This window comes from Protomyctophum parallelum, assembly GCF_964188405.1.
Source record: "Protomyctophum parallelum genome assembly, chromosome: 19".
Taxonomy (NCBI): Eukaryota; Metazoa; Chordata; class Actinopteri; order Myctophiformes; family Myctophidae; genus Protomyctophum; species Protomyctophum parallelum.
Genome location: NC_139717.1, coordinates 39,495,247 through 39,509,844, shown reverse-complemented (window position 1 = coordinate 39,509,844; position 14,598 = coordinate 39,495,247). Strand labels below are relative to the sequence as shown.

General features: G+C 40.6%; 1 protein-coding gene across 1 annotated transcript; it reads right to left on the bottom strand.

The window, feature by feature from the left end:
* Nucleotides 1–1,172: 1,172 nt before the first annotated feature.
* Nucleotides 1,173–7,245, bottom strand: eif2b2 (eukaryotic translation initiation factor 2B, subunit 2 beta). Its single transcript, XM_083789991.1, has 8 exons — nt 6,999–7,245; nt 5,625–5,745; nt 5,316–5,467; nt 4,690–4,853; nt 4,321–4,416; nt 1,874–2,011; nt 1,709–1,775; nt 1,173–1,365 (listed from the first exon to the last, which is right to left on the bottom strand). Exons 1-8 carry the CDS (start codon nt 7,168–7,170, stop codon nt 1,208–1,210), a joined length of 1,068 nt encoding a protein of 355 aa, XP_083646117.1. The 5' UTR covers nt 7,171–7,245; the 3' UTR covers nt 1,173–1,207.
* Nucleotides 7,246–14,598: the final 7,353 nt, after the last annotated feature.

The following is a 14,598-nucleotide window of genomic DNA, read 5'->3' as shown; positions in this document are numbered from 1 at the left end:
TATGCGCGCCTGAAGATTGCCCCACTGTAGACTCACGTCGTATGGACGTTGTATGGACGTCTATGCACCCTGACTAAGATTGCCCCACCGTAGACTCACGTCGTATAGAGGTTGTATGGAAGTCTACATAGGAACGTGGTTTCAAGTCTTTTTGCAACACAGCTGATCTCTAAGATTGGCCCACGAAAGAAGTCATATTAACGGCAAGAGAAAGATGTAATATTAATATTAAGTTATGTGTGCATAAACATATGAATATACATTGAATTATGGATTTTCGTATTGAAGCACACCACAGAATTGCACCTTTGGGCCCAGTGCTTTTTATTTGTTCTTTTGAATTTTAATTTAATTTTAAAATGTAAAGAAAAAAAAAAAGAGAGAAAAGGGCAAGGCTTTTGCACACCTAGAAGTGACAGGTGTGTAGGACAACCATCATGCAAAAGAAGAAACACCCGCACACTATTCAAATGCAGTGGAACGCAAATGCATAGGGAACCAGCATCGTTTCGGCCTTTAAAATGTTGAAAGCCGTCCTGCAATGAACTACATAACTGGGATTTGAACATGGAATCTCCATGCTGAGCAGTGGTTTTCAACCCTTTTCATATCAAGGCCTATTCTTTTTTCAGCATTTGAGCCACGGACCACCGCCATCATTTAACTGGGGGACCACCTGGAACCCTAGGCTAAAGGACCACTGGTGGTCCCCGGACGACTGGTTGAAAACCACTGCACTAGAGCTCTGACTACACCATCACATCTTTGACAAGTATAAGTGTTCTTTTGGACTGACCAGCAAAGCTCAGCCCAGGAGGACTTCTGGAAACTGAAGCTACATGAGTCATGTGCTCAAGTACTTTAGACTTGCGTTTTTGCCATGACAACACCTGGCTGAAAAATAAAAAAGCACATTTGAAAGGGGCACAATTTAGATTGGACGCCCTTTTACCTATATCCTCCACAACTCGTCCAATCTGGCGTAGTACCGTACACTGTAACTCTGGACAATTTCTTTACTTAAATGCATTACTATAAGGGAAGGGATTTCACTTAATTTCCACAGGATCAAACCAAACTTTTTTTTTTAAATTACTTAATTTAAAAAAAAAAGTTTTCAAACAAGGCAAATAGAAACATATAGAAAAACAAACTGAGACAACATATTCATCTTTATATATTGTATTCTTCATCATATTTACACTGGTTACAGTTCATGGTCTTCAGGGTGATAAAGCTCGCTCATCAGCCGGTAGATGTATGATGGTGCGTTTCCCCCGATATTAGAGATGAAAAGTGTAATGAGCTCAGGTGGGACATAATCAAACACTGGGCAGTGCACATTCACCTTTGAGAGAATTTCACCTAAAAAGACAAGTACAGTACCAAGACCACCATTAACAGATAGTTGCACATCAGACTCTGCAACAGTAGAAAACGGTAGAATGTATTTTTTGTTGCTTCATATAAACACATTTTGTCTTGGGTAATAAGAATGATTAGGAGTCATTTTCCCAGTCGTTTTACACAAGTTTATTTAGGAGGAATTGAGCATCGACTCAATGTTATGTTTGATTACATTCTCTTACTTTAAAAACAGTTTGAAATATCTTCCTTACCAGTGTGCACTGGTTTTTTAATCATATGTTGAACATTTCTAAACATTTGTTGAGTAGACCATTTACAACATTGGGGAAATTTGTGTTACCTTCTGTGAATGGGAGCACCTCATGTGGGGAGACAAACTTATGGAATGTATCCTCTTCATTTGGAAACTAAGGGCAGAGAATATTGTTGTCAGTCTGTAGTGAGAGATAGATTACATACAGTATCATGATAGATGGAAACAAATATATACATTTTTCAAAGTTACCTGAGGTGAGAGCTTGAACATGGGGGCACACACAATAAGCGGTGTGGAGTGATGCTTGGCTGCCAGTGCAAGAGTGTGTGTTCCATTAACGGCCCTCAGCCCACCATTTGCCAGGATGGTCTGTGTACCAATAATGACCTGAGGAGAGATCATTAGACAAGCTTACCTTGAAGTTCTAATAACCAAACCAAAACAAATAAGATTATGAAATAAATTAAGAATAAAACACTAGAGCCAATGATGCCAATATCCTCTGTCTTGTCATAGTCAATTATTTGTTTTCTTGTCAATTTGATTCATAATAAAGCACATTTAAAAACAACCCAAGGCCAACCAAAGTACTGTACAGCATAAACATTGTATACACATTACACAAGATCAAGGTTAAATAATAATAATAAATACAAAACATACAACAAAAAGGCAAATATAGACCTAAAAGAAATGTAGGAGCACATGAACAAAGCGTCCAACCATTTCTCCAAGGCAGGAGGTTAATTTAAAAGGCCTGGGACAGCAGGTAAACGTGACCAAGGAGGGTGCATACCTAACTAGATAAAGTGCTCCTAGTGCCCCTCAGGGCACATGTCTCCACCAGGGCAGGTCAGGTTGTGGCCTCCTGGTGGCGCTATAATAGGCCAATGTGAAAAGGTTGCAATTTCTTCTTGCCTTGGATGGCAATTGGATGATTTGAGGCATTTTGTTCCAAAAATTTATTTAGCAAAAAATGTGGTGCTATAACAGGCCAATGTGAAAAGGGTGGGATATATTCCTCAGCCTAGTAGGAAAGTGTAAACACTCGCTGCGCTCGTGTCTCACCACGCCTCTCACCCATTATAAAATCCACGGTAACCTGAGACCTCTTGTGGTTTATTGCTTTAATCTAAATCTCAAACATGCAGGGCAACAGAAACAGGGATTCCAGGAGATGTTTGGGAAACAAAGTAAGTTAGGTAATGAGTCTAACCAAAGTATGCCTCCCGGATTTCACGTTTATTTGGACGGGACAGCACATATTAATTACACATTCAATGCAGTGTAAATATGTCAGATTTAGCAAGGATGCCAATTTCCATCCGTAGTCCCCAAAAAACAGAAAACAGGCAACATCATTTCAGATCAAGTTGACCGACATTTTCCTGTGATTGACTGACAACATACAACATTTAGAGGTGAGTTTGCGTTGGAGTAGCCCAATTTAAAACAAGTGTCCTGTCCCCGTCAAGCCATGTGTTACATTGCTGACATGATTAGACTGAGCCTCACTGATTCCATGTATATTATGGTAAACTTTTCATTTCATAGGCCGATAACTTAGGTCGCCAGGCAGAACAGCACTCAAACAGGAATATATTTTTTGACCACGGTAATGAACCTGACACCATGGTATGCGTTACATAACCGCGGTATGGCGGTATTGCAGTAAATGCACCGAGCCCTAAGGCAAATGTTAGCCTCGGAATAGGGACACTAGGGTTCAAGTGGTTAATCCACAATCATGTTTGTTCTTCAGAACTAGATAGTATGTGTTGTCTGATCATGTAGGAAAGCCAAGTCAGTCATATTTTTTAAACTAAACTAAATAAACTCAAAGCTGTCCATCATAGAGTAGGGTGGGATTATAAACATTAAGTAGTAAGTAGTAACTGATAATTTGGTGGTGAGGTTGGGACGAATTACAATCCCAATGTACACGGCACAGGGCACTGAACCCTCATACTTTCAATTAATGTCACCTGTGTTCGGCATAATGTATTAGTGCAAGTTGGTGTAATGGCTTGACAATGTAATAGAAGGCTCAATCCCAATGTCCCCCATCTCAAGCCCTGTGGGGTAAATTACAGACTTAAGTGATCTTTCACAGAAGTCACGGCCACTTCAGTTACTGTTGCTATGGCCGTCAAACTGCAAATGTTTGTAAACTAATTCCGTAATTTAGTAAAGAAATTCAGATTTCTTTACTAAACATCTGGCAACATTTTTAGACGGGCGGTCCGTGGTCAAATATCATTTTGGGTAGCCTTGGCACAAAAAGAGTTTGAGAACTACTGATTTAGAAGGCATTTGTAGAATTGGCCTCAGGTCGTATTTAATGGGTTAACCCATTCTGACCTGAGATCAGATTCTAAAAATGTCTATTACATCCTGACAGTTTCATTATTAACCCATTCTGACCTGAGATCAGATTCTAAAAGTGTCTTCGATTTTTCAAAAATAGCAGACCTACAAGCTCGTATCGCGCCACTCGGTGGCGCGATATGAGCTTGTAGATCTGCTATTTTTCAATAGCTAAAGCATAACATGATGCCAACACCAAAATGGGTGCCCGGTCAGAATGGGTTAAGTATCAAACCACTTTCTCTCACTTTTTCCACATGGCGGTGGTACAACCCCTGCTGCTGGTGGTGGGCTACATGAATAGAAAAGATGCAGTGTTGGTCATGTACCTTATTAACCCGAGACATCACTGCAAATATGGCAGCATCTGCAATCACAGTAGTTTCAATTCCAGCTTTTGAGAGACTGGTTGCCATTTCATGTCCCTGTAGGAAGTTGAAAGCAAAACAAATGAAATTATCGCAAAATAAGTTTAAGAATTTTGTGAATTACTACCATGAAAATTATTGTTATCGTATAAAAAGGAAAGTATTTCTAAATATTGTAGCATAAATTACTTCAAACAACACGAGGCTATGGCTCGGTGTGTGTTGTGTAACCAGCAAAACCTTTATTTGTCTCACTTGACAATGTTGACATGCATATTGCCATCGCATGTTAATTGCATTTAGGTCTTCAAAAGTAAACTACAGTCCTACCTGGCAGAAGGGGGCACATTCTGCCACAATGACATGGAACTTGCGCTTGCGAGCAGCGTCTTTAAGGAAGGCCTCAACTGTGCGAGAGCGGCCGATAGTCATGATGACCTCATTGGAGTGGATGTGCTCAAGGGCCTGCATAGCGATGTTGTCAGTGGTTCCCTCTGTGATAAGATCAAGTAGGAAATATAAAGTGTATCAATAAAATGATCTTTGTGATTCTCCATTCCTTTAACATGTCCAGTTTTGTTCCTTACAAGCAAAACACAAATAAATTTAGTTACTGTACATATATAGTAAAGTAGTTATTTAATCACAAGCTCTTGTTAATACTTTTCACTGGCTCAATGTTTAACACACACACACACACACACACACACACACACACATACACACAGCTTTTCCAATATATAAAAAATGGTAGATCTACAAGCTCACAACACGCCAACTCACGATGCATTGTGAGCTTGTAGATCAGCTATGTTTTGCTACTTTTATGTGACGCGGTAGCATGACGATTAAGGAAATTCATTTACGAAAAAACAAAACAAAAACGTGAAATATGGAGATGCAAGTTTCTGGCCAACAGAAATGATATAATAAATACATACAAAATGATAACTTACCCAGCTCTGTAAGCAGCTCATTGACAGCTTCTATGACATTGGACTTAAGAAGAGGAAAATGTTGCCTAAAGTTCTCCTCACCGAGACCCCCTGACATCAGCAACTTGTGGAGAGACTCCTGTTGGTCTGTCTCTTCGCTGCTACCCCGGGACCTATTAAAAACCAAACAAATAGAAATGGCACAAGAACAAGATGCAAAACTACCACTAAAATGTGATTGGTAGGAGGCAAGGCAGGAGAGTCTCACTTTGCCTCACAAATAAATTCAGATACCAATTTATTTGATCTCTTTAATCCAAGGGGTCATACCTAGCATATTCTTCTCTAATGATCTTCAACACTCGTCTAACCATGTTTCCAACAGTGGTCTCTGAGGGCTGGGCAACAATCATCCTCCTTCCCTCCTTGCGGATAATCTCCATCAGGTCGCCTAATGCAAAACAATATATCAATTTAAGAGAAATGTGAACAGAAATAAAATGAACTGTTGAAGTTGAAGATAGTTAAGATACAGGTAAGAGGGTTACAGTAACTTACAGATACGGTATGGCACTCAAATATAAATATTAACAAACAAATTCTAGCTGACAGGCTGACACGTTTGAGAAGTTTGACAGCAGGTTGTGGTATTATGTAACATGCTAGCCCCTCTCGGAACCCTACATAAAGCTTTTCTGACATTTTGATGAGTTTTATGTAGGGTCCCTGTTCATGACTATATTTTCGTATGGGAATTCTGGAACGCGGACGTAAACATGCTCTCTAAGATCCTATCTGCGGCGTGTGACAGCCTTTTTTTGCTTGAGTTATTCTGAATTCGGGAACTTTAAATACCTATACATCCCGCTGCGAATATCTCCTGTGGCGCGGAAGCCGTTTTAATCTTTGTTTGACCGATTTGGTCGCTTTATTTCTTCTTGTTTGTTTACCGTTTATTGTACCGCCTCCCGGTGTGCGGTTGGCTTGTGCGGCTACGTCCGGCTACGTCCCTGCCTCTGATCTGCTCTGTCATAGCTATAGCGCCACTAGCTAGCCAGATAGGCGGTACAATGATGTGTCAATAAACAAGGAAGGAAGAGAAGAATCAAAGCGACCAAATCGGTCAAACAAAGATTAAAAATACTTAACGGCTTCCGCGCCACAGGAGATATTCGCAGCGGCATGTATGGGTACTTATACTTCACAGATTCAGAAACCCTCACACTAAAAAAAATCGTCAAAGAGCGCAGACAGGCCATAAACACGTTGTTTATGTTTTAGTATGGCTGCGTACCAGGTGGCAGGATACTGATGCAACAGGACCCAATGCACTGGGTCTAACAAATGTCAGAAACTTCAGTAGCATTGGGTTCTGCTTGGAGGGCTAGTAACATGCGTACATGGGTACGCTGCGCACACAGGTACATGGTTAATTGGTGGTGTAGCGAATCTTGTAGACCAGACCCATTAAAGATGCTGTAGTCTGTCGTCAACCCCAGCTACTAGCCTAAGATTTAGACTCTCGTAGACGCATTTAATCGATGACGTACCGTATTTACGTATACGAGAGTAAATCTTAGGCTAACCCTAAACCATTCCAGCCTATCAAAAGTCCCAGAGATTATTTATTAGTTAGTTTTTCTGTGGAGTTCTGTGTGGCCCTGAAATTAAAATGTTTATATAGTAACCAGCTGGTAAATCAACCTGCACTGCTCCATCGCGCGTTGGATGCAATTCTGCGGAGCAACGCAGTCGTTTCTCGGGCAGTTTCTGCGGAGCCACGGAGCGGCCCTGTCCCACTGCCCCCAAGCTTTAAGTCGGTTAGAAAGACTTCGATTCTCTCCGTGAGATCGGTTTCCCTGTCTGTCGCAGGCATGTCGTCAAAAGACGATTAGTTTTAGTTAAAAATGTCAACACGTTTTGTTTGCATCAGCAGCAGGAGTAATTTCTCTCGGAAGTTGTACATTAACACTAGGGAGAGTTTCCGGGTCAGTACTACAAAACTAAGCCTGATTGGTCTATCACGTGAGGGCGTCACCAGAGTGGGCGTAAACAGAGTCACTTTGGTCACTTGCCAGCATAGAGTATACTTGCCAGTCCAACAACAAATGCATTACATGATACATCTATATTTGGTCTCTTCTTGAAATTAGTGTACTTCTTGAAATCATTATTATGTGTCTTCATTGCTTGTTACATTTTATGTATAGTCCTTCAAGCCACAACTATTCCACAATATTTTGTGTCTGTTTCTCGACAGACTACATACATTTGAGGAAAACATATAATTACCTCATGGCATATGCCATGTTTGTACCTTTTTCATGAATTAACTATAACGAATGAACTAATCTACCGGTAATCGAAATTACATTACATTCAATTCAATTTAAATGAGCTTTATTGTCATGAGAAAACATGACAAAAAAGAAAGTGTCAAAATATATGAAAACAGTTGAAAATGGGGAAATTATACAGTTGGAAACAGTCACATTGCGTGTAGTGTTGCTCGAATGAGACAGTGTAAGATACCATCACAGGAAGTATAATGTTGATTGATTGATTGATTGATTGATTATTAACGTTTGGAGAATTACAGTACATTTCAAGCACAACTCAATGCAAAAACAGTTTGTGGATGTGGACGACACCATAAACAAACACTGTTTACAATAAGGTCCAATCCTTTTCAATTCATCAGAACATATAGAGACGTACAAATATACACTTCTATACAACCAAAAACAGGAAATCATCATAAAAGGAGGTAAAAGGGAAGAAAAACATACATTGAGAGAAAAAGCGGTGTTACCATGTTGGGGATTCAGATTTTACGGGGGCCAGTTTCGAATTGCAGCCGTCCGTAGGTGCCCTTTGAGAGTGGTTTTGAAGGAGTCAAGAGATTCACATGTCTTAATGACTGTTGGTAGGGTGTTCCACATTTTGGTGGCATAGGAGCAAAAATAATTTAGTCCCTCATTTGTGCCGAATCTGGGTTGTACATGGTTTGTTGCACTCCCTCTGGTGTTGTGGGTGTGGACTTTGTTTACATTAAGGAAGTATTTAGACAGGTACATGGGTATCTTGGTGGTGTAATGAATCTTGTGGACCAGACCCATTGCAAGATGCTGTACTCTGTCGTCGACCCTAAGCCATCCCAGCCTGTCAAAGTGGGCAGGGGTGAGGTGGGTTTTTGTAGAAGGGTTTGATGTGCTCTACACCAAAACGCCCAGAGTGGAAGCCTGGGAGGGCAGTTGTTAACCAGCGTTGTTGCAAAGTTTGTAAAGAAGATGTTCTACATCAAGCTTGTCGGTGATGAGGGTGTCAATTTGATGTTTATGTTTGTAAACCTGGTTTTTAGTTTCTGACCGAGTCTAAATGATTATTCAGGTTAAAGTAACCTTATTGTTATTTTCTAAGTTACTATACTCCTGCTTTAGTTATTTTGATTTTTTATTATTGCATTTTTATTGTTAATGTTTTGCCATCCTATCCTATTTTAATTTATTCTTATTTTATTGTTATCTGCACTACTGTTGAGGAAGCTTGAAGTACAATAATTTCACTGACAACACTGCTACTACATTTAAGCACAACCATGAACCATGCTTGCAGGTGATCACTGACCATCATGATGGCTAAATTCACCTTCACCAGATTTCAGATTGAATTAGTACTGTACTGATTTTAGAGGTCATTGTGTAATGCTATATATCGTTAGCCTCATAGGATAAATGCCTAAGTCATTTTTTGGCGAAATTGAGATTTCTGCCTACAGGTGCTCTCCTGGGGCTGCTGCATCGTCCTGGATCAGCGCCTATGTCCTCAGCCAATCACAAAGCTCACTATCTTCAAAAATGATGATCTGCCTAAGTCACTTGTGTGATTTGAGCATTTTTACGTTGCCGCCTAACTCACTTTGTGTGACTTGGGCATTTTTACATTGCATACACAGCAAACAACAGTTACTCTAATAGACCCCTAGGTGTTTAGTATGGAGTTAACATTACTCTAATAGACCCCTAGGTGTTTAGTATGGAGTTAACATTACTCTAATAGACCCCCAGGTGTTTAGTATGGAGTTAACATCACTCTAATAGACCCCCAGGTGTTTAGTATGGAGTTAGCATTACTCTAATAGACCCCCAGGTGTTTAGTATGGAGTTAACATTACTCTAATAGACCCCCAGGTGTTTAGTATGGAGTTAACATTACTCTAATAGACCCCCAGGTGTTTAGTATGGAGTTAGCATTACTCTAATAGACCCTCAGGTGTTTAGTATGGAGTTAACATTACTCTAATAGACCCCCAGGTGTTTAGTATGGAGTTAACATTACTCTAATAGACCCCCAGGTGTTTAGTATGGAGTTAACATTACTCTAATAGACCCCCAGGTGTTTAGTATGGAGTTAGCATTACTCTAATAGACCCCCAGGTGTTTAGTATGGAGTTAACATCACTCTAATAGACCCCCAGGTGTTCTGTATGGAGTTAACATTACTCTAACAGACCCCCAGGTGTTTAGTATGGAGTTAACATTACTCTAATAGACCCCCAGGTGTTTAGTATGGAGTTAGCATCACTCTAATAGACCCCCAGGTGTTTAGTATGGAGTTAACATTACTCTAATAGACCCCCAGGTGTTTAGTATGGAGTTAACATCACTCTAATAGACCCCCAGGTGTTTAGTATGGAGTTAGCATTATTCTAATAGACCCCCAGGTGTTTAGTATGGAGTTAGCATTACTCTAATAGACCCCCAGGTGTTTAGTATGGAGTTAACATCACTCTAATAGACCCCCAGGTGTTCTGTATGGAGTTAACATTACTCTAACAGACCCCCAGGTGTTTAGTATGGAGTTAACATTACTCTAATAGACCCCCAGGTGTTTAGTATGGAGTTAACATCACTCTAATAGACCCCCAGGTGTTCTGTATGGAGTTAACATTACTCTAATAGACCCCCAGGTGTTTAGTATGGAGTTAACATTACTCTAATAGACCCCCAGGTGTTTAGTATGGAGTTAACATTACTCTAATAGACCCCCAGGTGTTTAGTATGGAGTTAACATTACTCTAATAGACCCCCAGGTGTTTAGTATGGAGTTAACATCACTCTAATAGACCCCCAGGTGTTCTGTATGGAGTTAACATTACTCTAATAGACCCCCAGGTGTTTAGTATGGAGTTAACATTACTCTAATAGACCCCCAGGTGTTTAGTATGGAGTTAACATCACTCTAATAGACCCCCAGGTGTTTAGTATGGAGTTAACATCACTCTAATAGACCCCCAGGTGTTTAGTATGGAGTTAACATCACTCTAATAGACCCCCAGGTGTTTAGTATGGAGTTAACATTACTCTAATAGACCCCCAGGTGTTTAGTATGGAGTTAACATTACTCTAATAGACCCCCAGGTGTTTAGTATGGAGTTAACATTACTCTAATAGACCCCCAGGTGTTTAGTATGGAGTTAACATTACTCTAATAGACCCCCAGGTGTTTAGTATGGAGTTAACATCACTCTAATAGACCCCCAGGTGTTTAGTATGGAGTTAACATCACTCTAATAGGCCCCCCAGGTGTTTAGTATGGAGTTAACATTACTCTAATAGACCCCCAGGTGTTTAGTATGGAGTTAACATTACTCTAATAGACCCCCAGGTGTTTAGTATAGAGTTAACATCACTCTAATAGACCCCCCATGTGTTTAGTATGGAGTTAACATTACTCTAATAGACCCCCAGGTGTTTAGTATGGAGTTAACATCACTCTAATAGACCCCCAGGTGTTCTGTATGGAGTTAACATTACTCTAATAGACCCCCAGGTGTTTAGTATGGAGTTAACATTACTCTAATAGACCCCCAGGTGTTTAGTATGGAGTTAACATCACTCTAATAGACCCCCAGGTGTTTAGTATGGAGTTAACATCACTCTAATAGACCCCCAGGTGTTTAGTATGGAGTTAACATCACTCTAATAGACCCCCCATGTGTTTAGTATGGAGTTAACATTACTCTAATAGACCCCCAGGTGTTTAGTATGGAGTTAACATCACTCTAATAGGCCCCCCATGTGTTTAGTATGGAGTTAACATTACTCTAATAGACCCCCCAGGTGTTTAGTATGGAGTTAACATTACTCTAACAGACCCCCAGGTGTTTAGTATGGAGTTAACATCACTCTAATAGACCCCCAGGTGTTTAGTATGGAGTTAACATCACTCTAATAGACCCCCAGGTGTTTAGTATGGAGTTAACATTACTCTAATAGACCCCCAGGTGTTTAGTATGGAGTTAACATTACTCTAATAGACCCCCAGGTGTTTAGTATGGAGTTAACATCACTCTAATAGACCCCCAGGTGTTTAGTATGGAGTTAACATCACTCTAATAGACCCCCCAGGTGTTTAGTATGGAGTTAACATCACTCTAATAGACCCTCAGGTGTTTAGTAGACATGTATTAAAAAATGCCTAAGTCACAGATTATTTTCTTGAAAATGGCCTAAGTCACTTTTTTTTGTTATGGAATGACTCTCATGTTTATCTTTTTGTAAAAAACATTTTGTTAACCCCTCAGGAAGCCATTGTAAAAATCTGCATTAAAAACTCTTACATACTTGCGAGAAAATGTGTTTTTTCTTATTATCCGAAAATCATAAAAAATGACTTAGGCATTTATCCTATGAGGCTAACGATATATGATTTTCTTTTCTTTTTTTATGAACCACTAGATGCCACCCTTTACCTTACTGCAGACAACAGGCCCAACACACTGATGTGTAGTCTGTTGGCACTTCTGCCAAGTATAATGGTGTAGTAGGAGATAAGAGTTGGAAGGGGAGGGTAAAGCCGAGGGTCAGGAGAGAGCATGTGAAGGGTTTTGGCACCCTGCTATGGTCTAACAGAGAGACTGCATTGTACTCTGACCTAAATTTGTTGACCTGGAACCACAAAGAAAAGGTTGGAAAGAATAGAGACAGCAACACCTCTTCACCCTCCATTGCCCTGCACTCGCTGACCAGACTATGACATCAGCCAACTGTCAACTTAAGCAATGTTTGTTGACAATTAGCCCTCTAAGATATTCCTAATATGACAAGATGTATTGTACATTGCCAAAAACGGTGATCTTTAAAGTTAGTCAATTTTCCCAAATGTATCTCAAGTCTGCAGTAGAGGCCCGGGAGGTAGACTGGTTGTCTGGACCGTGTCTGGTCCTCCTGGCTTGAAGTGTCCTTGAGCAAGAATCATTGCTTCCGATGAGCAGGTAACGTACATTGACATACTTTACTGATGGATAAATGTAACACACGTTGTAAGGCACCATATGGCAAATGGCACCATGGACGGAAATGAATAACATTTACGTATACAAATAATTGATTTGTTATCTATTTATTTGCTTACAAATTACCTGCACTAATTTGCCCCTAATAGAACAATACAGCTCCTACAACTGAAACAATTCAGTCACACCTAACTGCTTTCAAATATGATACAAAAATAAAAATCCAAAATTACTAAAATGTGGACCTGAATATATAATATTATAGAAACATTATCCCTTATTGTCTCCACCAGGCCAAAGGCATGGGGAGAGAGTATGTTTTGCACTCTGTGTGTGTGTGTGTGTGTGTGTGTGTGTGTGTGTGTGTGTGTGTGTGTGTGTGTGTGTGTGTGTGTGTGTGTGTGTGTGTGTGTGTGTGTGTGTGTGTGTGTGTGTGTGTGTGTGTGTGTGTGTTTGTGTCCGTCTGTGTACAGCTAATCTCCGGCACCGTTAACCCGGTCGATATTTCAGATTCCATCCTAATTGGCTAACATTGGCTTTCAAAGTTTGCAGGATTGGCCCGTTTTGAACAAAAAGCCTCAAATCATGAACAGAGCATGCAATTTAAATCTTTCACAGACTTTCCTACTAGGCTGAGGAATATATTTTGCTATGATGTTTTTAAACGTTCTCTTGCCGACCTCCCACATGATTAACAAAAAACAGTGTTGGACATGTAAGGGTCCATTTGGTTCCATGTGCACACTCTCAGAGTTACAGACAAGTAAGGGTGTGTGTGTGTGCATGCCATTCCCGGCTGAGCCACACGTTTTGAAGTATATATTGTGGGGCTTGGGTAAACCATGCGGCCGGCCATAGGCGTCAAAGTTTGCGGAATAAATATGTTTACGATTATTAAACACAGAGACAAAACACAATAGCAGCATTGTATACTGTAATACATAATAGAATGAAATTTAGCAATCAAAAGGAATTTTCACAAGGTATAGCATCTCTTAGTGTATAGTATGTAATATTCCCTCCAAATTCCTCAGACTCGGCCATCCCTATAGCTCCAATCATCACCCACATAGTAAACCTCTCCATCAAACAGGGACGGGTCCCCCAAGATTTCAAACTGTCCAAAGTAACCCCCCTGCACAAGAAAGGGCCCGTCAACCACTCCATACCGGTTAACAAGCTAAAAGCAATTGGTTTTGATAGCACATCAGTGAGCTGGATGAAATCCTACCTGGAGGGGAGAGAACATATGGTGGAGGTGAACGGAACACTGTCCGTCCCCCCACCCAGTGAGCTGTGGTGTTCAAGGAAGCATACTAGGGACTTTACTGTTCCTAATATATGTAAACGACATGACATCAGCTTGTGACTGCAACTTGTTGCTGTTCGCAGATGACTCAGCACTGTTGGTCTCGGACAGGAACAAACTGCAGTTTGAAAAGGCCCTCGGTAGAATCTGCACCTGGCTCGCTCTTAACAAACTATCTTTACACCTGGGAAAAACTGAATCCATTCTTTTTGGATCAAATAGTAATCTCAGCAAGGCAGAAGGCTTCTTGGTTAGAGTGGGTGACAATATTATCACACGAAAATATGAAATTACCTACAGGTTCCATCCTGGAGGCAAATCTTTCCAGTGATAAAATGGCCACCAACGTAATCAAAAAAGTCAACCAAAGAACAAGATTCCTATACAGGATCTCCTCACTGGTAAACAAAAACACCTTGAAGACCCTAACAGGAGCCCTCATACAAGGTTTCATCGACTATGCATGCACCTCTTGGTACCACAGCACCTCTACTCCAGACTTCCCAAAACAAACTAGTCAGGCTTCCACTGGGCCTCACCCCCCGAACCCAACTCTGGGCCAACTTTGACAGGCTGGAATGGCTTAGGGTTGACGACAGAGTACAGCATCTTGCAATGGGTCTGGTCCATAAGATTCGATACACCACCAAGATACCCATGTACCTATACTTCATGTCAACGAAGTCCACACCCACAAC